General features: G+C 30.5%; 1 protein-coding gene across 3 annotated transcripts in view; it reads left to right on the top strand.

Annotated features, from left to right (window-relative positions):
• The window catches only part of LOC145319145 (monoglyceride lipase-like), a 27,953-nt gene extending 1,527 nt beyond the window's left edge, over positions 1-26,426 (top strand). The window contains exons 4-13 of one of the 3 annotated variants that reach the window (XM_080161022.1): positions 2,031-2,121; positions 2,652-2,707; positions 3,059-3,136; positions 3,314-3,397; positions 3,875-3,957; positions 4,165-4,201; positions 23,374-23,475; positions 25,182-25,273; positions 25,630-25,730; positions 26,278-26,426. In XM_080161022.1, coding sequence (XP_080017148.1) covers positions 2,031-2,121; positions 2,652-2,707; positions 3,059-3,136; positions 3,314-3,397; positions 3,875-3,957; positions 4,165-4,201; positions 23,374-23,475; positions 25,182-25,273; positions 25,630-25,636 — 630 coding nt within the window. In that variant the 3' untranslated portion in view covers positions 25,637-25,730; positions 26,278-26,426. Of the gene's footprint in view, positions 1-2,030; positions 2,122-2,651; positions 2,708-3,058; positions 3,137-3,313; positions 3,398-3,874; positions 3,958-4,164; positions 4,202-23,373; positions 23,476-25,181; positions 25,274-25,629; positions 25,741-26,277 lie in introns of all 3 variants that reach the window. The other 2 variants (XM_080161020.1, XM_080161021.1) reach the window with 2 other exon arrangements.
• The last annotated feature ends 148 nt before the right edge of the window (positions 26,427-26,574 follow it).

The raw sequence follows: 26,574 nt of genomic DNA, 5'->3' as shown, positions 1-26,574 counted from the left end.
CAGTATTACTTGGTATATTATTATGATCATAGCTCTAGTGAGAGGGTTCGGGTACACATTATTACTTGGTATATTATTATGATCATAGCTCTATTGATAGGATTCAGGTACACAGTATTACTTGGTATATTATTATGATTATAGCTCTAGTGACAGGGTTCAGGTACACATTATTACTTGGTTTATGATTATGATCATAGCTCTAGTGAGAGGGTTTGGGTACACATTATTACTTGGTATATTATTATGATCATAGCTCTATTGATAGGCTCAGGTACACAGTATTACTTGGTTTATTATTATGATCATAGCTCTAGTGAGAGGGTTCGGGTACTCATTATTACTTGGTATATTATTATGATCATAGCTCTATTGATAGGATTCAGGTACACAGTATTACTTGGTATATTATTATGATCATAGCTCTAGTGACAGGGTTCAGGTACACATTATTACTTGGTATATTATTATTATCATAGCTGTAGTGACAGGGTTCAGGTACACATTATTACTTGGTATATTATTATGATCATAGCTCTAGTGATAGGGTTCAGGTACACATTAGTACTTGGTATATTATCATGATCATAGCTTTAGTGACAGGGTTCAGGTACACATTATTACTTGGTATAATAGCTCTATTATCATTATGATCATAGCTCTAGTGATAGGGTTCAGGTACACATTATTACTTGGTATATTATTATTATCATAGCTGTAGTGACAGGGTTCAGGTACACATTATTGCTTGGTATATTATTATGATCATAGCTCTAGTGACAGGGTTTAGGTACACATTATTACTTGGTATATTATTATGATCATAGCTCTAGTAATAGGGTTCAGGTACACATTATTACTTGGTATATCATTATGATCATAGCTCTAGTGCAGTGACAGGGTTCAGGTACAGTACACATTATGCAACCTAAACTCTAATGAGTTGATAAATATATCTTTTTGTTGATCTCGCATATTGATGAATACATTCACATTATTACTTGGTATATTATTATGATTATAGCTCTAGTGACAGGGTTCAGGTACACATTATTACTTGGTTTATGATTATGCTCATAGCTCTAGTGAGAGGGTTTGGGTACACATTATTACTTGGTATATTATTATGATCATAGCTCTATTGATAGGCTCAGGTACACAGTATTACTTGGTTTATTATTATGATCATAGCTCTAGTGAGAGGGTTCGGGTACACATTATTACTTGGTATATTATTATGATCATAGCTCTATTGATAGGATTCAGGTACACAGTATTACTTGGTTTATTATTATGATCATAGCTATAGTGACAGGGTTCAGGTACACATTAGTACTTGGTATTATTATTATTATCATAGCTGTAGTGACAGGGTTCAGGTACACATTATTACTTGGTATATTATTATTATCATAGCTGTAGTGACAGGGTTCAGGTACACATTAGTACTTGGTATATTATCATGATCATAGCTTTAGTGACAGGGTTCAGGTACACATTATTACTTGGTATAATAGCTCTATTGATATATATATATCATTATGATCATAGCTCTAGTGACAGGGTTCAGGTACACATTATTACTTGGTATATTATTATGATCATAGCTCTATTGATAGGGTTCAGGTACACATTATTACTTGGTATATTATTATGATCATAGCTCTATTGATAGGATTCAGGTACACAGTATTACTTGGTATATTATTATGATTATAGCTCTAGTGACAGGGTTCAGGTACACATTATTACTTGGTTTATGATTATGATCATAGCTCTAGTGACAGGGTTCAGGTACACATTATTGCTTGGTATATTATTATGATCATAGCTGTAGTGACAGGGTTTAGGTACACATTATTACTTGGTATATTATTATGATCATAGCTCTAGTAATAGGGTTCAAGTACACATTATTACTTGGTTTATTATTATTATTATTATTATTATAGCTCTAGTGACAGGGTTCAGGTACAGTACACATTATGCAACCTAAACTCTAATGAGTTGATAAATATATCTTTTTGTAGATCTCGCATATTGATGAATACATTCTGCCAATATTGGAACATTGTGGAAAATATAAAATGGAATATCCAAACCTTCCTCTTTTTATATTAGGTAATTTTATAATTTAAATTTTAGGTTTCTTTGGTAAAAGAAACTCTTAGATCACCAAGATTAAAAAGTGATTTTTCGTTAAAATTTTCATTAAACCAATACAAACGATACTTCTGTTTGTTGGCTTCAATTCAGAGGAAATAAAACAGATTCGTAGCCATACTGAAGATAAAATTTCCAAAACTTATTTCGAAATAATCCTTGCCATTGCCATGATTATATTAAAAAAAGGTTGGTAGAAAAAGAAAGAGAATGAATCATGAAATCTGCATAAAAATATTTATATTGCTATTATTGCTTAACCACAAGAAACGACAAGCAAAGAAAGTTGTATAATGGATACTCTATTGAACTGGATATCTTCAAAAAAAAGCAATAATCTTGAATAGCTTTTGAGAAATAAAAAAATATGTGCAAAATGAAAATAAAACTAGCTTTAGTAGCAGCTGAGTAAATCTCATTTTCCCCATTGCGTTAAGGGCAGACATATCCAATTATAGAGTATCTCGCAACTAAAATAAACTGTATAGGTCATTCTATGGGAGGTCTGCTAACAATTATCTCTGCCATGGAAGATGATAAAAAGGTAAAGATCATTAAAAACTTATTGTGAACCTGTCTGTGGGTGTGCCTTAAGATCTCACTAACCGCTGGAACAATATGGTTCTCCATTACAGTTGTAGAAATGTAAACAAGAAGGGACACTTAGCATTATACTAGAAATGTAATTTATAGATAAACCTTTTAGAAACAGGCAATTTATTGATTACCATTAAATGCTTCGGTTTTTATAAATGTTACAGGTAAAATAATTGAGATTTAAATCGAGTTACGTTTGAATATTTTCAAGCGCCTTTAAACTACTATGATCACTCTTTTGTGCATTGTCTCTTGTAGGTGTGTAATTAATGATTAAAAATCTAAATAAAATTTTCAGGCAGTTCCTCTGGTGAAAGGGATAGCTCTTGTTGGTCCTCTTGTAGAAGTTGATCCTAGTGTTGCTTCTCCTTTTCTGGTCAGATCAAATTTTGTGTATTTTCAACTTCAACAAAACATTTAATTATATAGGAGACATTTCTTCTCTCCAACAATGATAAACTATCAACAAATTTCATTAGTTGAGAGAAATTTTAAATATTTTCATTATCCAGGATCCATATAAAGATATTTTATTAAAATTTTTTATTTGTAGAAATTTTTGGCTCGGTTGTTGTGTAGGATATTTCCTAATTTATCTCTCAGCGGAATAAATAAGAGATTTATAACCAGTGATAAGGTAAATTGGTGTTTTCCTTCCTCAAAGTGCATTTAAACTCCCCTCATTATTATTAAAAATTTTTTAAAAAAAGGTTGTTTTTTTTATTCATATGCCTATCTCGCGGGGCTTCACAATACCAACATAAACTTACCTAACCTAAAGTAATAAACAAAAAATGAAAAACTACCTCTCCCACCCTTATAGCAAAACTTTAAAGAGTTGGGCTGATTTTAAAAATAATGTCTCTTAAACGGGTTATTCAACATACGTCTAAATATAGTCAAATATGTTCAATGCTTATACTACTTATAAAAAACAAAAAAATTAAAGTATCCCTACAGTTTTAAATGTTTTAAAACAATTATCTAGAGTAATAAAAGGCTTTTTCCTTGTTCGTAGAAAATCTCGCAAGACAATAGAGTCCTCCATTTAGGAAGGCTTCAGCATTATTTTTGATTTAAATAGAACTCTTGGGATATTAATGCTATTATTCAGGATTGGATGAAAATAATAGAATCAGACTCGAATAGATGGAGTGGTGGTCTAAAAGCTCAACATAGTGTTGTTCTTCTTAATAGGTAAACATTTTAATCATAGAAAAATAAAATGAACCAGTGATTCTTTTAATAAACAAAAAATGATTTAGCAGTCAAAATTTCCAATCATATCAATGACAAATAGTTTTTATTGTTATTGTTTGCTTATAATAGAAAGAACAAGAAAATGATGTGTTTAACCAGTGACCTCAAATTTGTTATTTTTGGATATCATTATCAATTTTTCAGATTAGAACAGTTAGCAACAGAATTCAGTGATATTAAGGTATAATCTTAAATAAAGGCGTATTGGAGGGTATATTGAATATAATAAAAGTATGGTTTTGGTATTTTGCTGGAAAGACTTCCCTAAAATTTGGCTAGTATATGTCCAAGATGTTCAGCTTGTACTTAATGACCAATACACCCAAAATATTAATAGCTTCATATAACTTTCCCTAGTAATCTCTGTCTCAGCAATTTACCTTTTTTTGTGCTTATATAAGCATTTTTGTCAGATTTAAGTAGGACGTGCTCACATCGGGAAAGTCCGCACTTTACAACAAAAGTGGCTTACTTAAATCGGAAATGTCGGACTAACGAGCCATTTTCGTAGGTTAATTGCTTACTTGAAGAACTATTATTGCCCTATAAACCCCTAAAAATCCCCAAAAATAAGGGTGACTGATAAGAATCAGCCAAATCGGACGCTTTTGACGTAAATGTCTTACAGATTAAGATTTTAATCCGGATTATTTTTCCTCAAAATTTAATCCCTTCTCAGCCATTTAGGCTATATTTGTAGTTGATTGCTTACTTATATCTTCCATTTATGCTACAAAATCCTTACTTAAACAAGCTATTTTTGTGATTAATGTCCTACTTATATCTTCCATTTTTGCTACAAAATCCTTACTTAAACAAGCCATTTTTGGGGTTGATTGCTTACTTAAATCCTCCATTTTTGCTGCAAAACCCTTACTTAAATAAGCCATTTTTGGGGTTGATTACTTACTTAAATCATCCATTTTTGTTGCAAAATCCTTACTTAAATAAGCCATTTTTGGGGTTGATTGCTTACTTAAATCATCCATTTTTGCTACAAAATCCTTACTTAAATAAGCCATTTTTGGGGTTGATTACTTACTTAAATCATCCATTTTTGTTGCAAAACCCTTACTTAAATAAGCCATTTTTGGGGTTGATTACTTACTTAAATCATCCATTTTTGTTGCAAAATACTTACTTAAATAAGCCATTTTTGGGGTTGATTGCTTACTTAAATCATCCATTTTTGCTACAAAATCCTTACTTAAATAAGCCATTTTTGGGGTTGAGTACTTACTTAAATCATCCATTTTTGTTGCAAAATCCTTACTTAATTAAGCCATTTTTGGGGTTGATTGCTTACTTAAATCATCCATTTTTGTTGCAAAACCCTTACTTAAATAAGCCATTTTTGGGGTTGATTACTTACTTAAATCATCCATTTTGGTTGCAAAATCCTTACTTAAATAAGCCATTTTTGTGATTAACTTCCTACTTATATCTTCCATTTTTGTTACAAAATCCTTACTTAAACAAGCCATTTTTGTGATTAAATTCCTACTTATATCTTCCATTTTGGCTACAAAATTCTTACTCAAACAAGCCATTTTTGTGATTAATCTCCCACTTATATATTCCATTTTTGTTACAAAATTCTTACTTAAACAAGCCATTTTTGAGATTAATTTCTTACTTAAATCTTCCATTTTTGCTACAAAATCCTTACTTAAACAAGCCATTTTTTGTGATTTATTTCCTACTTTCATGATGAAAATTGGCAAAATTGAACCTATAATTAATGTAAAAAAAAACTTTATAAGTCAAATTATATTAAACTACATGATATTATACAGTATTACAATACATTCAAAAATTTTATATTCTTTTCATGTTTCAAAAATGACTGATGAAAGTTTGTTTTAAATTTATACAAATTAGATGTTTAAATCAAATTCACTAGTTTTCTGCATAAATCAATCTTCTGTTTCTGATTTAAAGTTGTGTTATAAAGTTCCAGCAAAACCACTCTAACCACAGACTGAGACAATCTGTCTTTAAAGTGATTCTAATGTACTCTAATGATATTTTGATTGATTTATCAACTCTGTTCTCCAATGAAGTAAACTCCTGAGAAAAATTTACTAATAACAAAATATTTTTAATATTGATATGAAATACACAAAACTACTCTTTCTAACATATGTTTCTTAAATATTTACAATAAATATTCATAAATTATTAACATTTAGAATAAATAAATATTAGTAAAATAAAGAAAATATAAACTGAAAAATATCTAATATAGTATTTCTAATTTGGGATTAGACTTTTATTCAAAAAAAAAAAATTAAAGCTATTATATATAAAAACAAGCAATAAAGTGCACTGATGTCCAAGGGGGGAGGGGTGTACAGGTATGATAACCCCCACCCCCAATGAAATTTGGCATTTAGGAACTATGACATCATTGTGAAGCTTCTATGTAATACAGCATGACACACAAAAAGTATTTTTTAGGGTTTACAGACCATATTACTTAGTGTATCAAAAAAAGTAGCATATGTTTTTGATCTCTTAATATTTCCACACAAGAAAAAAATTTTAAACTGTTTTTAACCTATTTTTGAATGGGGGGTCAAAAATATACTAGGACACCTATAGAATCAGACTGCAGACCCCAAATTTGAATTAAGTCCCCAATAAACTTTTTTTGGGGGATTTAAAAATTAATTTTTAGTGTTGCTGTAGTCATTTTGACCGGAGCAAAAGCTCTTTTTTTACTTTGGTTAATATTGTGGCTTACAGAACATTTTTATATAATTCACTTTATATTGATACAATAAAAAAACATTACTCTGTTCATTGGAAATAATTTTTTTTCCTAAACAATTAATTTCATTGAAAAATCTAACATTTACAATAAAACAAATAATTCTGAAGTCTAACCAATAAGAAGTCTTGTTTTATTTCAATTCTTTACAATTCAAAAAAAGAGTGTTTTCACAAAGTAACTTATTTCCAATGTAGTTAAATAATTTTTATTTAATTAAAATGAAAAGAAGGAAAACCATACACATAAAAGATCCATACTTTTTAAAATTATTTTAAAAAAATAAGTTTGAATAATCTTATTTTATATCGCATTTATATATGTGACAAAAATAAATTTGTTGTATTGCATAAACATTTATTGTCATTTAACCCTTTACAGCCATTTTTTATGTTTTTAAAATAAGTGATAGAACACAAACATGTTAATGTTAATTCATTGATATATTACAAAGAATTAATTTAGATGAAATCAAAAGGCCTAATTTTACTCTATACCAGAATACAAGATTTATGAAGCAAAACACTCTAAAAGCTACAAATTTTACCCCAATAAAAAAAGACCTTTTGCTTTGGTCAAAAATGACCAGAGCATCAGTAAAAATTAATTTTTAAATCCTACAAAAAAAGTTTATTGGGGACTTAATTCAAATTTAGGCTCTGCAGTCCGATTCTACTGTTGTCATAGTATATTTTTTATATATGTTTTAAAAATAGGTTAAAAACAGTTTAAAAAGAGTCTAAATTTTGAAAAAGTAACTTAAGAAAAAGTAACTTTTTACATGAAACAACTTTTTTAACAAAATTAAGGTAAAAATCCCTTTATTTTTGTTACTAGCAGAAAACTTACATAAAAGTGTAATAAAAAACTAAGTTTTAAGTTGAAAGCATTTTTTTGAGTCTTGTAAGGTTAATGATATTCTCATGATCCTAACTTTATTAACAAAAAAGATATCAACAAAATAAAATTTCATCAAAATGAGTTTTGATTTTCAAAAGCATAATTTACCAGAGATCTAAAGAGATATGTCATAAAGGGGGCCAAATAAATGTCGGAATTCATCCTTTATTATACACATTGTGATGAAAAAATTAAGATTTTTAAGTTAAAAGCATTTTTCTATTATTGGGGTTAATTATACCCTCAAATCTTAGTTCCAAGGTTAAAAGTTTTGGAAATAAAAAAGATTTACAACCTGAAATGGAAATTACCATCCCTTTCAAAAAAAGCTTGGAAGTCCTTAAAAATGTAAGAATTGATCTAGCACCCCAAACAATTGGCGAAACTTAATGAAACTTGGTGAAAATATGAAGATTATTACAATAATTATCCCTAAAAATTTCAGCTCTCTATCTTTTATAGGAGTTGAAAAAATTATGTTTCACCCTTTCTGTCTCTGACAGATGGACAGATGGACAAACAGACAGATAGACATTTCAAATAATAGAGAAGCTTCACTACTAATTATAGAATAGCTTTGCTACTAAAAATAAGCTCAGAACTCATATTTATAGTTTTAGAGGGGGTCTTTTGCTCCACTAGCCTCTAGAAAGGAAGTCCCAAAATGAAATCTGTAATGGTTACTTAGTTGAGTAATGTTAAAAAGTTTTCTTTAAAAAATCAGATTGATATCTTTAAAAATAAGCTCAGAACTTACATTTTTAGTGTTTTGGGGGATCTTTTGTTCCACTAGCTCCTAGAAGAAAAGTCCCAAAATTCAATTTTTACAGTTTTACAGTTGGATCCAATCAAATAAATGAGCTTACAAGCTATAAAAACAAGCCCAACAATCCAGGGCAAAATTTGGTACTGAATTATAAATATTATTGTATCATTTGCTGCATAACAAAAACACACACACAGAAAAACTTTTGGGTACCTATATTTTTGGGTACCCCAATGCCATAGAAATGATAAAGGAATAATAAAAAACTTTATTTGTGTAAGAACCAATTATATTCAGAAAGTTTTTAAAAAACAGAGGGGGAGAGGAATGAGGATACTTTGTTAAATAGTTTAATGCTGCTGCCCTACTTATGGATATACTTATCCTTGTTTTAAATTAGTATAGTATAATGTTGTTGTGCTACATATGTATATAACTGTACTTGTTAACGTTAGAAGGAATAATGTTGTTGCCTTACTAATGTCCTTGTTAAATTTAGATTATCATAATGTTGCTGACAAACTTGTGGATATAAATGCACTTGTTAAAATCAGAGATTACTAGGGACAGCACAATATAATTTTGCCGCGCTATTTATGAATATGCTTCAATATTACTTAAATATCACTATTGTATAATATTGCTGCTCTACTTATACTTATACTTGTCCATGTTAAATTCAGTATAGTAAAATAATGCTGTTCTTCTTATGAACATACTTGTCCTTATACCAGTATTACCTCTAGGGGCTCGGTGTCGCTTTGGGCCGCTTTGGGTAAAAGTCCTCTCCACCCCACCTTGAACCTACTCTGTGTTTTAAATTGCAATGTAACGCGCTCATCGCCCAGGGTATTAAGTAAGGTAACACCAAATAGATAGCCAAATCTTTAATTGCACGAATTTTGTCTAGAGGTCCTAACTGCATGGTAATGAGTTGCACCTGTTTTAAACAAAGACATTCCCCATACTCAAACCATTAATGTCACAAATCTGTAGAAACCATTTCATCCATAGTAATGTTCATGGAAGGAGAGAACATTGATTGGTTGGTTACAAACAAGAAACTTTTAAACCAATAATTTTACCTGTAGAGGGGTTAATTTTGTATACCATTTTAAGATTTATATTAATTTTTTTATCAATTGCCATATCCCTTTAGATCCCTGATAGTATTGGATAACAATAAAATATAATATGAAGGGAGAGGTCAATAGCAGATAAATTATGCTGTGTTATAGTTTAAATGTATAATCAACCACGATAATTTAATTAAGCATACTACATGTTACAAGAAGGGACACTGAGAGGCAAAATAATAGACAACCCTTAATCAAAATTTACTAATTTAATAATTACTTTATAATCCATTGTCCTTTTACCTTGATTTACAAATTTTAGAATAGTTTTTTATCGCATCATATCATCAACACCTTTCCGCAAATAACAAAATGAAAAATTTTAAGATTAAACCCAGTTTTGTTAGCGCCTAGAATCCAAAGTCCCGGGCTAACAAAAACGATATTGATTTCATAATTTGTATTTTAATATTCGTGGAAAATTGTCTGTAATGCTTTACATAACTTTTCAGTATTGCTGAGAACCGGGATTAATTAACGGATATTAATCGGTTTCGAAGCCATACTGGAAACATCTTGTATCCAAAAAAAAAAGATATTTTAAGCATGGCTCGGCACGTACCTCAGCCACGCATATATAAGCATCAATTTTAAACTGCTATTGCAAAGAAAAAAATCCGAAAAGATAATTGTCCGTTCAGGAACAGGTTTTTTCATTCATTCTAAGTAATAATGGCAAACACCTCTCCCCACTCCGCTCCGTATACAACCTAACCAAACCTGACCCAAAATTCAAAGCTCCAGTGCTCATCAAGATACTTCGAGTGAAAGCGTTAATTTTTTTGTTCTTTCAATACTTTTATATACATTTTTTTCGTTTTTACTACAACCTAAATTTTTGTTTTTACCAGCAATCTTGAGGAATAATGGACGATAAATTGGTGAAAATTATTCATTTACAATAAGAAATAGATTATCAGTCAAAAGTTTGGGCACTTTTTGGGAACCAAGCAATCAAAATTCAATTAGGTACCCAAAGTTTTTGAACTAGCCAATGAGCGAGTATTTTCAGAGAGGGATGGTATAATGGGCTGTTTATTAGTCCCTATAGTTTCATAATTACGTTTTCTTATTCAAAATAATTGAGGGATCTTGAGGGATTAGACAATGATGATAAATAAAATTAGTCTGTTGTGGATACAAATTATTAATTGAATTGAATGAAGTTTGGCCACTACAAGATCGAAACCAACAATGGATTTATATTACTTGGATCTTGCACGAGATTTTCAATTCTATAATAAAGTGAACTCTCAAGCGGGCTAAAATAACGATCTCTCCCATCCCTGTAATTTACCCTATCCCCACCCCTCCTACTGGATAAACGGCCCGCCCAATAAAATGGAGGGGAAAGTGCAACCTAAATTACGACAATTTTTCTCCTGTTATATATCCACATATATTCTATATCCATTAAACCAACTGATCAAAATTCCTAAAATTATCCATTTTCTTTTTATAAAACTTGCATGGTATAAAACTTTTGGGCACCTGTCTACCCATTCCTTTCCAATAATTGTAATTTACTGTCCAGTGTTCCTTTACTTCCTGGGTATACATCTGCAGGGATAGAACAATGGACGAAAAAACTAAATTCTACCTATAGTATCATGGGACACATAAGAAAATAGACAATATAAGTAAAAAAAGGGATATTGGGCTGTTTATGACACTAGTCCCAAAAGTTTTAAAATAAATTTTCTTATTCGTTGTCTTAACAACTTTGAAACGTTTATTGAATTTTGATTGGTTGGTTTATTGAGTTGAAAGTCCAAACATTTTAACCACTAATTGTAATCTAAAAAAGTCATAATTTTGTTAATTAACAATAGAGATGTTCATAAATTTATCGGCCATTGTCTTATCCCTCTGAAATGAGCATGATACTGTTTAAGGACATAATTACATTTTTAGGACTTGATTTTAGTGTTATAGTACATAGTTTTAGATCGATAGGAAAACTCTAACAAGTCTAAACGAAAAGAACCAATATTGACGTACCAACGGAAGGAACGACCTCAATTATAGAGAAGCTTTACTTTTAAAAATTGATAATTCATTTTCCAGTATGGCTTCAAAACCAATTAATATCCGCTGGATTAGAACCGGTTCTCAGTCATACTGAAAAATTATTTAAAGCATCGTATTACAAACAATTTTTCACGGTTAATAAAATAAAAATCATTAAATTATTACCAGTTTTGTTAGCTGGGACCTCGATCCCTTGGGTCTAACAAAACTGGTTTTAATCTAATAATTTTTCATTCTAATATCCGCAGAAAGCTGTCTATAATACAATGCGATAAATAACTATTCCTTATTTTAAATGCGTAAATCTCAGTGTGGTTTATTTTCACAACAAAATCTAAATTGAGTAGGGACAGATTAATGAAAAAAATATTGCAGTAAAGTGTAAGAATTCAAATTTCTATTTCTCTATTAATTACTTGACTAGCGGCTGCACATAACATTTGGAAGCTTGGTATCTCGGAATTCAAAGTGGTAGGGAAGGGAACAAAATAGCATAAAACCATCCTCAGAAAAATAAAATGTGAAATTTCCATGTAATAAAGAACTCAATCGGTTCGGTAGCTTTTAAAATCGTAAAGACAAAAAACCTTACTGCTTTATACAGTAGGACAGCCTAAAATAGCTTTAAGTCGCGCACCTGACATAGCAGCAGCATAACCATTTTAAAAATATCTAGATATAATGCGCAGTTGTGCAAAGGCTCGAACATTTACAAACTAGATTATAACATTACATTGAAAGTAAACATTTTAGTTTTTAAAATATTTGTCTTCATCTGTGGAAATATAAATATAAACAATCCATAAGTCAAATGGTCATAAGCAAAACCAAAACCTAACCTAAGGTTTAAAACCAAAACTTATTTAAATGGTTGTCATTTTAACTACATTACATTCAAACTTAAAGTTTGTGAATACGAGTAGACAGATTTAAAGATAAACCTAACCCTTCTACTATTTTTTTCAAAATGCCAAAAAAGTTTATAGGACAATTGAGAATGAAAAATTGAGAATGTTTTTAAAATATATATTAGGCCTGTACAAAGATGTTAGTTTGATAAAGTAGTCTTGGGTTGAGATGGATCAATAGCTTTTAAAAGTATTTTTTTAAAGGGAGGTGGTATTCTAAATGCAAAATTTTTTTTGTAATTTTATGATAAAATATGTTAGGTATAATTTCTTTCCAATGCAATGTTTGAAAATTCAAATAGTACACAAATGAGTAGATTTTTGTCCCCATCCCATCCCATTTCCTTTGTTTCTTTTAACCAAACCCCAGCCATATATTTTGACTCCGCCTATTTCCTTCCTTACAACCAAATCGTTTACAATAATATCATACGAAATAGTTATTTCTCGTATCGTATTATAAACGGCTTTCCGCGGATATAGAATGTACAATTATAAGGTTAAAACTAGTTTTTTTAGCCCCGAGGTGCCAAAGGCACCGGCTAAAAAAACTAGTTTTAATCTTATGATTGTACATTTTTATATTCGTAGAAAACTGGATATAATACGATGCTAGATATAGTTTTTTTCGTATGGATGAGAACCGGTACCTATCCACCGGGTTCGAATGAATACGAGAAATTAAATTAAAATCATAAAATTAAAACCAGTTTTCTTTGTATGTGTGTGTGTGTGTGTGTGTGTGTAGCGTTAAATTACTAATAGACTGCATTCCGCGGATAGTAAATTAATTCCGGTTTTGTTAACCCTGAGGTGGCCGAAGCCCTGGCTTACAAATTTGGCATTATTATTGTGTTTTTTTTCATTTTAATATTGAAATAAAATTGTCTACATTACACATTTTTCCAGTATGGCTTTGAACCGGTTCTAATACCGCGGATATTAATCGGTTTCAAAGCCATACTGAAAATAAAATATCCCCTGTTGTAGATTAAAATTATTAATTGGGCACTACTTGTCTGGAACTAACCAATCAAAAGTAAATAAAAGTACCCAAAGTTTTTAAGCTAAATATAAGCGAGGATGGCAATAAAACTTTGGGTACATGTGAAAATACAGTCAAATATACCCTCCCTCCTTGGGTATAAATGTAATTTTCTTTTCAATTATCCCAACATCCCTGGGTATGGTGTGTCTACAAAAAGGCAGTGTCCAAACTTTTGCACCAATTATTTTAATCTACAAAAGTGGTCCCGTTTTACAATTGCAATTGCGCATATTGTAAACAGTTATCACGCAAGTAAATTTCTGTTTTTCTACCATATAATAATTTTTTTTCATTTTGACTCAAAACCTATCAAATCAAGAGGGAAAACTTCGTAGATTCGTAGCCACACTAAAATAGTTGTTTATAGCATCATTTTATATACACTAAACAGCTTTCCGTGGATTTTAAAATGTAAAATTGTAGGAGTAAAAATATTTTTAGAATAATGTGTTGAAAACTTCATTTTATTTGCTCAAAGATGTGCCTCAAATTAAAAAAGTTTTAAGAAAAATGCTACCCCCCTTCTCCTTATACAACCTATCCTAACCTGACCCAAAATTAAAGGTTTCAGTGCTCATCAAGGTACTTCGAGTGAAAGCGCCAATATTTTGTTTTAGAGCATTGCAGTTAAGGATTTATATTTCTTGTTTTTACTTTAAACTAAATTTTCGTTTTAACTAGGAATCTTAAAGAATAAGACTAAGAATGGACGATAATTTGATGAAAATTCTCTATTTACAAACAAGTTTGAAAACTTAACTAATCAAAATTCAATAATTTATCATTATTATCTTTAGTGTTCAAACGTTTCCAACCCTAATTGTAATCTACAGAATGGGTAATTATGTTTACCATCAATGTGGATGTATATTAATTTATCAGCCATTGTCTTATCCATTTAGATCCCTGATAAATATCTGAGAAACAAGGATGACAACATCCATAAAATCGAAGCTCTGAAATGAACATTAACAATTGTATAAGAGTGGCATAACTGAATAAGCACTGCTCCAGGACATCTTACATTGTTAGGACATGTTTATAAAGATGCTTATAACATTGTACCTAGTTTTAATAAGAATTAGTATTCTATAATAAAATGAATAAGATAAATATTTTTTTTGTCAAAAAGATTAAAAATTCAATATAGATGTACGAACATTCTGATACCACGTTATAAAGCAATTTTTTAAATCGATATGGGCGTACGAATGGACGTACCGACACGGAGTATAGAGAAGCTTTGCTTTTGAAATGTATAATTGATTTTCCAGTATGGCTTCGAAACGGACTAATATCCGCTGGATTAGAACTGGTTCTAAACCGTACTGAAAAAATAAGGATAGAATCAAATTACAGACCATTTTCCACGAAAATGAAAAAATTCATAAAATTTGAACCAGCTTTAATCTTATTATTTTTCATTTTGATATCCGCGGAAAGCTGACAATAATACGATGCTATAAATTAATATTCCAGTAGGGAAACCGATTAAAATCCGCTGGATTAGAACCTTTTCTCAACCATAATTAATTAATACCAGTTTTGTTTCTATTCTCATATTTTTTCATTTTAATATCCACAGAAAGCGGTCTGTAATACGATACAATAAAAAAAACTAATCAAATCTAATTTCTAATATTAATAATCTTCTAAAAAGGGTCTTTACGTCTGTCCAGTACATTCGCCTATGACAATACATGTTACATAATTTAAAAACCTAAAAAAATAGTCTAACCTTGGTAATCTTTCATAGTTTCCTTTGCAATAAAGTTTGGCTTGGTTCAATTTTATGCGTAGTTTTAATTTAATGTTACGGTTTATAACAACTTAGATATTCTTAAAATTATTACTGAATATCTTTGTTGTTTAAAATGTACCATTAAAAAAAGAATTAGAATTCATACAAGTTTCTTTTATAAACTAATAACTTTCACTATAAAAAAATATATTGCACATATAATTCACAAACACTACATGCTTCTCTCTTAAATACCTTTATCATACTGACACGGGACGACACGCTATTGTGTTGACCAGCGCAATCACACACACACAAACACACGCACACAAACACACGCACACAAACACACGCACACAAACACACGCACACACACACAGAAAACTAGGCATCTTGTTTAGAATTCAAGCTGAATGTACTTTAGACTTTTTGTGCTAACAAAACTAATGGATGGAGTCGTTTTACGGGTGTCATCATAAAATACAATATTGTAGAACTGACCAAGCCTGACCAAAGTTAAATTCTGTGTCACCTGCATACGATGCTCCGTTACGGCATTGGCGGCAATTTTCGGCGTAAACATGGCTTCGAAACTTTTCAACCCATAAATGTGGTCTTGGGAGTTATTTTAAGAACTTGACCTAGAAATACTTTTTTCTAGAACTTTAAGAGCCCAACAAAAGTTGTCATTAGTAGAATCCACGTAAGACGCACAATTACAGCGTTAGCGGCAGTTATAAGGAACACATTTTTTTAGTTTTCAGCAATTGGTGCACCACTCAAGTACAAGAGCTAAATTGTGTGTTTTATAACTATTTTTGGGGGAAGGTACAACCACCCTCCAAAGAGAAACCGCCATTAGATAAAACCTTGATATATCCTTATATAAAAGTAACAGGATGTCTATCTGTGTGTCTTTCTTTAGAAAAAAAATTGAATTTACCTTTTTTAAAAACTAAATTTAGAATGGGAATGGTCGACTTCCCTCCTCCTCCAACTCAAGTGCCCCTAGAGGCCTTTTAGAGGCGTAGCCAATAGTAAAGATCACATACATAAATGCATAACAAGGATGATCAACAGACCGAATGACCAAGTTAGTTTTATATTTTATGATTTTGGACTGACTTTCGTACAGACAAAGTGTATAATAGAACAGGGATCTGAAGGGATAAGACAACAGTCAAAGAAATTTTGTACACCCCCTATGTTGATACTCATAATTACTCCTTCTTTAGCGTAAAATTGGTGATTGAAAAGTGTGAACACTCTACTTAATAAACCAACTAATCATAATTCACGAAAGTCCCCAAAGTTGTTAAAGTATCATTGCTACTAAAACATTAAGAATAACACAGGCAATATAATAAAAGTCCCCAAAGTTTTAAGCCAATAAATAAGAGAACAATTTTATTATTTTGAGTACCAGTAAAATTTACAGTTCAAGGTACCCTCCTACCTATTTATAGAGAAGTTTCGCTACTATTGAAACATTCTTGAAATGACTTTTGATCAGGAATCTATAGGGATAAGACAATGGCCGTAAAATTTATGTACATCCCCTATGATGATACACAAAATTCCCCCTTCTGTAGAGTAAAATTAGTGGTTGAAACGTTGAAACACTCAACTTAATAATTCAACCAATAAAATTCACTAAAGTTTTTGAAAAAGAAAAATTTTAAAACTTTTGGGACTAGTGTGATAAATAACCCATCATCCCCTCTCTCTCTGACTTAATTTAAATTATTTAATCAAATGTCAAAAAGTTACCAATCAGTAAAAGGAGGGTGGGTGAGTGGTCTCCCAAATGGTAACTACTTCCCCCCAAAAGTATAATTGTTGTCTGCCCAATTTCTATGTGAACTTAATTTAACCAATTTTTGACCTTTTTGTCATATATTGCAAAGCTTTTCTGTAATTAATCCTGGATATTACTAGGTGATCTTTGAAAATAGAAGATAAATTTTACACTTCTCCTGAGTATAAATAAAAAAAAGTGGTGGAAATGTTTGGACACTGCTAGTTTGTAAAAACCAATCAAGATGTAATTAATGGCTCTTAAATTTTTTTCCAATATAAAAGACCAAGTTTCAAAATTTTGGGTACTGCACCAATATAATTTACAATTTAAAGTATCAGGATGGGTATCTGTTTGTTTGAATGTGCAGTAATATCTTATTAAGAGCTGAACTTATTTCACCAAGGGAAGTTACTAATTTTATATAAAACAAATATGACAACATACATAAAAGCGAAGCTCTGAAACATTAGTACAAACAAATATCAACAAAAGAGAGACCTGTCAAACATTGAGACATGATGGCTCAGTCTAATTTCAATTCTTGATTTTGCCATGTCTTTTTTTTTTTTTTTTTTTAGCCAAATTGGCTAGGATTGTGTTAGAAACCTGGTTAAGGTGTCTATAGAAAGGTCTTTACATGCACCATCAAAAACTTTAAACAGTATCGGGTTTATCTACAAGATTTAAAGTACTTAAGACAGTTAATACTTTTCAAAATAGACAAATGTTTCTTAACTTATAATAAGATATGCACATTTGGTGAGAGGCAAATTTTTCTGAAAGGGCTAGGTCTTAGCAATAGCACTCTGGAGTGGTGAAAAGTTTCAAAATTCAATATTGTTTTCTCATTGTCATTGCTTGAGCATAAATTGAGTCATTTTTTATTAGTTTTAGACCAAAACGTCCATATGACAACGTCCATAAGTAGCAAAGCTAAAAAATTATGAACAGACATCTAGGAAAAATTATCTATAGAGTATGTTATAAAAAAAATTCAATAATAAAAATCCCGAAACCTTTTAAAAATGTATTAAGGTCTTTTGAAGCATTAAGCTAATAAGAAAAACGTTAAATCAAAATTCATTTTAGCACCCCAACCAATAGTAAGTCTTTATAAAACTTGGTCAAAATATGTAGAATAATGACTATTTTAATCACTAAAATTTCCACCCGTTTATCTTGAACTGGAGTTAAGAAAATCACAAAAACTTTAAAAACTAGGAATCGATCTAGCACCCTAACTAATAAGGGTATCTTAATAAAACTTAATGGAAATATGTAGATTTTAAACTTATTCAATCCCTAAACATTTCATCTGTCTATCTTATATAGGGATAAAAAAATCATGAAAACCTAAAAATCTAGGAATTGGTCTAGCACCCCAACCAATAAAGGCATCTTAATAAAACTTGATGGAAATATGTAGAATTTGAATTTATTAAACCCTGAACATTCCAGCCATTCATCTTGAACAGGAATTGAGAAAATTGCAAAAACGTAAAAATGTAGAAATTGATCTAGCACTCCAATTTATAGACAGACAGACAAAACAATGTATAGATTTTATGCGCATATGTCATGGTAATCTTCACAAACATTTCAGCTGTCTATCTCTAATAGGAGCCAAGAAAATCATGTTTCCCCCATAGCATTACTGACTGACTGACTGATGGACAGACGGATAGACAAAGTGAATTATAGAGTAGAGAAGCAATTGTTTTTTTTTCTACACCCTTTAGAATATAAATGTAGGTGCCGGATACCAGAAATTGAAGTTATCCAGCAATATAATATTTTACAACAAAAATTTCTTGTTTTTTAAAATTTTAAATTGCTTTAATTTTCTTATTATTAAAGCTAGAAGAACAAGTTTTATGAAAATGTTTATCTTTATGTAAATTTCATATTAGAAATCTCAAAACATAAATTTTGGCTGCAACCCAGTTCTTGTCAGCTGCCATCCACAAACTGTCAGTCAGCAGGTAAACGGCAATGGATTTTATAAAATTGTAATATATCATGAAGACATATAAAAAGCTTAAGTTTAAAATTTAAAGTATCTAAGTAAAAGATTGCACACAGAAATTTTAAAAGATTTCTGGAGACCTGGAGGTTCAGGACTTGCAAGATTATACCTGGAACCTGAAATTGACCTGAACACCTATATTTCATATGAGGATGTACGACTATAGGATATTTTAGTAATTAATAAAATGAAATGCTTTATTGAAGTAAAAAAAATACTTTTACTTTTTACCTTAAAGACCTTGCCAGGTTTGCTAGCATCCTGCGCCAGGAAGGAGGTCTTCAAAAAATTCCAACTCTCAGTTACGTGTCAAACCCATATTCAAAAAGTCATTCAGTTATAGCCCTCTACCTTTCATACAAAGAAAATGACATAGAAAAAAAACAGAGGTGGGGGGCGGTTTTAATCCAACCTCCCAGCCCATCCTCCAACTGTTAGGGGTTAATATTACAGATTAAGGGTAGTAAGAATTCATTAGATTAATTGCCTAGAAGAAAGATCATTTAACCCCTTACAGTCGGGCCCCTTGCTGCACCTTAATCGGTTGGGGGGGGGGGGGGGGAGGGCGTTCAACGCCCCCCCTATTATCTCAGTTCCTATTAGAGCTACAGGGCTAAAGATTGTGCAAGTCCCCTGTTTGATAATGAATTTCCGACCTTAAGTGAAACGAAGTCAATTTTCGCTTCCTTCACCCTTTTATTTAACAACCTTTGGTCCTTTTTCACTTAAAAATTTCAAATGGCTGTAATTTTCTTATTTTTGAAGATAGAAGAACAATTTTTTCACAGAAAATGTTTATCTTTATGTAAATTTTATATTAGAAATATCAAAACATAAATTTTAGCAGCCGCAGCTGTACTTGGCAGCTGCCAGCCGCCGCAGTTGGCGGTCGGCGGGAAAACTGCAGCGGATCTTTATGAAATTTTAATATGTTTGAAAAGCTTAAGTTTTAAATTTGAAGTTTCTAAGTCAAAAATTGCGGTCACAGGAGCATTTTAAAGATTTCTGGAGACCTTGAGGATCAGGACCTGCAGGATTCTACCTGGAATCTGAAATTAACTTGAAAACCTGTATTTCATATAAGGATTTACTACTAGAGGATAATTTAGTATTTTATTAAGAAAAAATGCTTTGTTTAAGTCAAAAAAATATTTTGGTCTTTACCTGGATCACCCTGCCAGGTTTGCTGGCATCCTGTGCCCGCCAGGATGGAGATATTCAAAAAATTCTAACTCTCAGTTATGTGTTATACCTATACTTAAAAAGTCACGCAGTTTGGGCTCTTTATCTTTCACACACAGAAAATGAGATAGAAAAAAACCGGATGGGGGGGCGTTCAATGCCCCCCACCTGACCATTAAGGGTTAATAGTTACTTAATTTTAAACACCAGTCTATGAAAAAATTTTTTTTGCTACTTCAATATCAGGTTATCCTGCCGTATATTGGATAATTTGGCTGGATATCCAGTAATTTGCCGGATATTCGGCCAGATACCAGATATCCAGCATTTAAAATCAGCCAGATATCCGGTATCTGGCCAAAAAAGTATCCTCCCTTACCCTAATTTTAAGTAAATTTGTTGTAAAAATGTTTAAATACAGGATATTTTTTAAAGGAAGTAAATATACATCAATCTAACTGCTGAAGGACTGCCACCAGTAGATCCAATACCCCAAATTTGAACCTTTTAACTTTAATATAAAAAAGCTGTAGGTATTTCAAAATGGCATTTTACATATAATGAAGATTTTGAAAGATTTTTATTGCTTCTGCTAGAAATTTTGAAATTAAACTACCTAGCCTAGAAACAAAATTTAAGATTATTTACATCATAAATTTAGGTTGCCAGTAAATAATGATATTTTTACAATAAAAATACCCAATTTTATAGTCAAAATCATTAAAAAAAATTCAGTTTAACTTGCATTGTACCAATCACAGCTGAACTTGTATAATTTTAATTTGTTTCAACTATGATTTTCTGCTTAAAAGCGCAAATTAAATCAAATTTTTAAAAGAGATGTTGACAATGAAATATGATGTTTTTATTAGTTTTAGTTTGTGAATACTGAGATATCAATGAACATCTGAGAAAAGTGGTGTTATGACCATTTTCTGCTCCATGACCAATTTTATGACTGATTTTTTGTCTGGCTTTTAATATAGACATATATCATGAATATTGTGGCTTCTATTACAGCTAGAGACCTAAATTTTATTGGCTTATTTAACAAATCATGGTATGTTTTGAGAAATTACTTATATGCAATCCATCAAAATTTTTGATTATTTTCTTACATACCATATCATGCTATTTTTTCATAAATTACTTATAAGAAATCAATGAAATATTTTGCTTATTTGGCTTATATGCCAAATCATGCTATTTTTTGATAAATTACTTTATATATACTTTGGAAAAAATGAATAAAATATAGAGTTCTTTAAATATTTTTTTCATTTCACCCCCTCCCCCCAACTTGGTGGAAAAAACTAGGAGGGGGGTAATTTGAAGCAGGAGAAAAAAATGAATCTTGTGCAGAATATACACCCCTGCTTGTATACCAAATCATACTATTTTTTGATAAATTACTTATTAGCAATCAATCAAAATGTTTGCTTATTTGGCTTATATACCAAATCATGCTATTTTTTGATAAATTACTCATAAGTAATGAATGAAAATTTTTGCTTAATGAGCTTATTTACCAAATCAAGCTTTTTTTTGATAAATTACTCATAAGTAATCAATGAAAATTTTTGCTTATTTGGCTTATATATTAAATCATAAAATTTTTTGATAAATTACTTATAAGTAATTAATATTTTTTTTAGCTTATTTGGCTTATATCCCAAATCATACAATTTTTTCATAAATTACTTATAAGCAACTAATCAAAAATTTTGCTTATTTGGCTAATATGCAAAATCATACAATTTTTTGATAAATTACTTACAAGTAATCAATAAAAATTTTTGCTTATTTGGCTTATATACCAAATCATACAACATTTTGATAAATTACTTATAAGTAATCAATCAAAATTTTTGCTTATTTGGCTTATAAGCCAAATCATACAATTTTTTCATAAATTACTTATAAGTAATCAATCAAAATTTCTGCTTATTTGGCTTATATACCAAATCAAACAATTTTTTGATAAATTACTTATAAGCAATCAATGAAAGTTTTGGCTTATTTGGCTTATATACTAAATCATGCAAGTTTCTGATAAATTACTTATAAGCAATCAATCACAATAAATGCTTATTTGGCTTATATACCAAATCATGCTATTTTTTGATAAATTACTTATAAGCAATCAATCACAATAAATGCTAATTTGGCTTATATACCAAATCATGCTATTTTTTGATAAATTACTTCTAAGCAATCCATGAAAATTTTTGCTTATTTGGCTTATTTACCAAATCAAGCTTTTTTTTGATAAATTACTCATAAGTAATCAATGAAAATTTTTGCTTATTTGGCTTATATATTAAATCATACAATTTTTTGATAAATTACTTATAAGTAATTAATAATTTTTTTAGCTTATTTGGCTTATATCCCAAATCATACAATTTTTTCTTAAATTACTTATAAGCAACTAATCAAAAATTTTGCTTATTTGGCTTATATGCCAAATCATACAATTTTTTGATAAATTACTTATAAGTAATCAATGAAAATTTTTGCTTATTTGGCTTATAAGCCAAATCATACAATTTTTTCATAAATTACTTATAAGTAATCAATCAAAATTTCTGCTTATTTGGCTTATATACCAAATCAAACAATTTTTTCATAAATTACTTATAAGCAATCAATCAAAATTTATGCTTATTTGGCTTACATCAGCCAAATCTTCCATTTTGTTCATAAACTGCTTACAGGAAGGAAGGGATTAATTATTACTCCTCCTCCTTTTTCTTCATTTCAACTGATATAAGCAACTTTTACTATAAATTACTGAGTATTTATTTACTCCACCCTCTTTTAACTCACAAGTCAGACCAAATTGTTGTTGAATGCTGACATAAGTAAGCAATTAGTATTTATATGGCTTATCAGTAATTTACCACAAAAATGGCACAATGGCACATTTAAGTAAGCCAAAAAAAATGTTAATTGCTTACTTACACGGAATGGGATTACTAGGGTTTATAATATTGTGATGTTATTTAGATACCTTGTTTATTTTATGCTCTGTTATCTAGATCCCCATGTTTATTCTTCATGGAGAGGAGGACAAGATCTGTACACCTGGAGGATCTCAAAGACTTCATGATCAGGCATTTAGCCAGGATAAAACTATAAAGGTGATAGTACTATCCAGTTTTAATTTTAACCTATGATTGCGCGTAACACGTAGCGCGTCCGCTCGTTGTTGGGAAGGTTATAGGTTCAAATCTTGGCGATCCTCGTCATTACGTATAAAGACGTCAAAAATTTCTGCTGTCAGGTGGGCGACAAAAGAATTGGAGTAATTATGACAAATAGTAAATTTACCTGTTCCAGACCTGTTACTTAAAATACACTTTTTCGAATTCAATTCTTTTGCTGACCTAAAAAGTTACTTTAGGGCCTATAAATAAATGTACAAAATTGCATCTCTCTATCTCTACTGGCTACCTAGCGCCAGGCCTCTAAAAAATCTACAGATAACGGTAGCACAGCAGTTTTAATAATTTCTCAGCAATGTGCAGGTTTGCTCTTTTGCATATTTCAACTTAAACATATACGGCCAAAGATATGATATCCAAAAAAATCTTTGTCAAAGTCTACTTTGCAACTAGCGCCGGTCAGTTTTCTAAAATAAATTCCTGAAAAAATGTTAAAAACAGACATCGTCAGAGCTCGGTACGATTCAAGGAAGCATAGCATACTTTTGACACAACAATCTTAATCGCATTATATAATTTTAAAAAATATGCAGAACGCCAAGCCATTCCTGTATGCATTTGAAATTTTTGTATGAAATAACGAGATCTCAAAAATGGCCTTTTTTAGAGGCCTGGTGCTAGGTAGCCAGTAGAGATAAAATTTTGTTCGTGTATTTCAAGGCCCCTAAAGTAACTTTTTAGATCAGCAGAAGAATTCAATTGGAAAAGGTGTATTTTGAGTAACTGGTATATTATGTATAGATCATAAAAATTTGCCTCAATTTGAGGCAGGTGTTGTCAATATTTATATAAATTGTATTTTCGTCAGATAACTTATATATTTAATTGCAGGCCTATATACAGGGTGTCCCACGTAAACTGTTTTTTTTGAAACACTTATTACTTCCTTAATATTTGAGCAATCTTAGTAAAATAAAAAGTATTTGGCAGCCTACTACTGACCATTTAATGATATAGTGATGAAAAATCCGCAAAGTTAACAGAAAAAAATCTACAAGGTAATACATAACAGGCTGATTTTAGTAAATATAAGACTAATCCACCAGAAAAATATGCCTTCGTTAACTTTAAAAGCAGCTGGTGGTCAAATGTTGGATAAAAAAGACTCACTCCAGACATTATAAGAACTGGCATTGTAGTCTAATTTAAAAATCTGGTATATTTCAGGTTCTTACGTGCATTTGAAGCGAGCTCACATAAAAAATAAACAAAGAAAACCAATATTATGCCTATTTTCACTTATTGTTCACTTATATTACACTTCAGAATCTTGAATATTGAGAATTTCTGGTATGCCATGTCAAGCCTGTTCAATTTTTGTGCTTAGAAAGTCTAAGCGACCAGCCGTTTGGACCCTAACTAATCTTAAACTTCACAAAGCAAATATTTTCTTGTGGGTTAGTCTAAATTCAATGAAATGAACCTCTTATGTAATACCTCGTAGATTTTTTCCTGTTTATTTTGTGGATTTTTCATCATTACCCCATAAAATGGTCAGTAGTAGACTGCCAAATACTTTTTATTTTACTAAGATAGCTCAAATATTAAGGGAGTAATAAGCGTTTCAAAAAAACCAGTTTACGAGGGACACCCTGTAGTTTATAAGCTTATACTAATTGTAGATGTACAAAGATGGAATGCACAACTTGTTGTTGGAGAAAGAATCAGTTAGAACTACAGTTATGGAGGAGATCTGGGACTGGGTTATACAAAGGCATATATATTACCATAGTAACTAGTTAGTACTTAACCATTAATTATCACGTAATAAGGACAACACTGTCCAATTCCATAAGCAGCGCAGTATAAACCCATAAATACCATCAAAGATATGAAATGACTGTTGATAGTATAAAATATTTGACCTCAATATAAGGGGGAAGTTGTCACTTCCCTACAGCACGGTACTTGTACATCAGATTTTAATAATACCAATATGATATTTAGCACTCATATTTATGCCACCATTCCGTACTTAATTGTCTTTTTTCTTCGTTTGAAATCTTTTTAACTAGAACTGGTAAATGTACACCCTTACCTGTTTAGTAATATATATATATATGATACTAGAACGTAGTCTTTATTACAAAAAAAGAAACCAACCAAGAAACAATTGATTTCCTGACATGTATTTTGATTCGCCAATTTAAAAAAAAATATTTGATTTGCTGGTAGTTAAAGGGGACTATCCACGAACGAGAGCACATGATTCTAAGTACCTTCCAGCATTGATCCTTAGTATTTTCTTTCAGAATATAATAGGTCACTATATATCATTAATGTATTAACGAGAAAATTTATGTTTCACCATATTTTTTTAGGTATTTTAATTGATTTTGAAAACTTTGATGAAGCTAATTCTTTTAATAAAATGGATATTTGATGATACATATGCGAATACTCGTGTTATATTGATTTTAAATTAATCCATACTAGCATTAATTTAAACATACATATGATATATAGTAAATGTGCTTTTAATTTTTATCATTTGACAACATGGACAATTAAGGACACCCCGAACTCAACAAAACGTTTGATAGAATTTTGACTAAAAAACCTGAACATTTTTTTACTTTACTTCAACTTGAAGTGGTGAAACATAAATTTTCTCGTCAATATATTAATTATTAATAGTGACCTATTATATTTTGAAAGACAATACTCAGGATCAAAGCTGGAAGGTACTTAGAATCACGTGCTCTTGTTCGTGGATAGTCCTCTTTAATTAAATTCTTCCTATGGTACAAATAATGTTCAAAATGTATGTTGTCCTTTTAAAATCAACTTTCGTATCATTATGGAACTTAAGAAATGTAATACGATTGATTAAATTTTAAGGAAATAAATTTTGTAAATTTCTATAATACTTTTTTATTTTATGCTATACTAGCAGCTTCGCCCCTAGCCGCTATGGGCTTTGTCCCATGAGGTAATTTTAAAAAAATTATGTACGTGCCTAAAAAATGATGCGAGTATGGGAATCGTTACATCTTCTATTACCTGCCCAGCTGA

Source organism: Acartia tonsa, chromosome 5 (assembly GCF_053477335.1).
Source record: "Acartia tonsa isolate MP-2025a chromosome 5, ASM5347733v1, whole genome shotgun sequence".
Lineage (NCBI taxonomy): Eukaryota > Metazoa > Arthropoda > Copepoda > Calanoida > Acartiidae > Acartia > Acartia tonsa.
The sequence above is the reverse complement of the archived record's forward strand: the minus strand, read 5'-3'. Positions and strand labels throughout refer to the sequence as shown.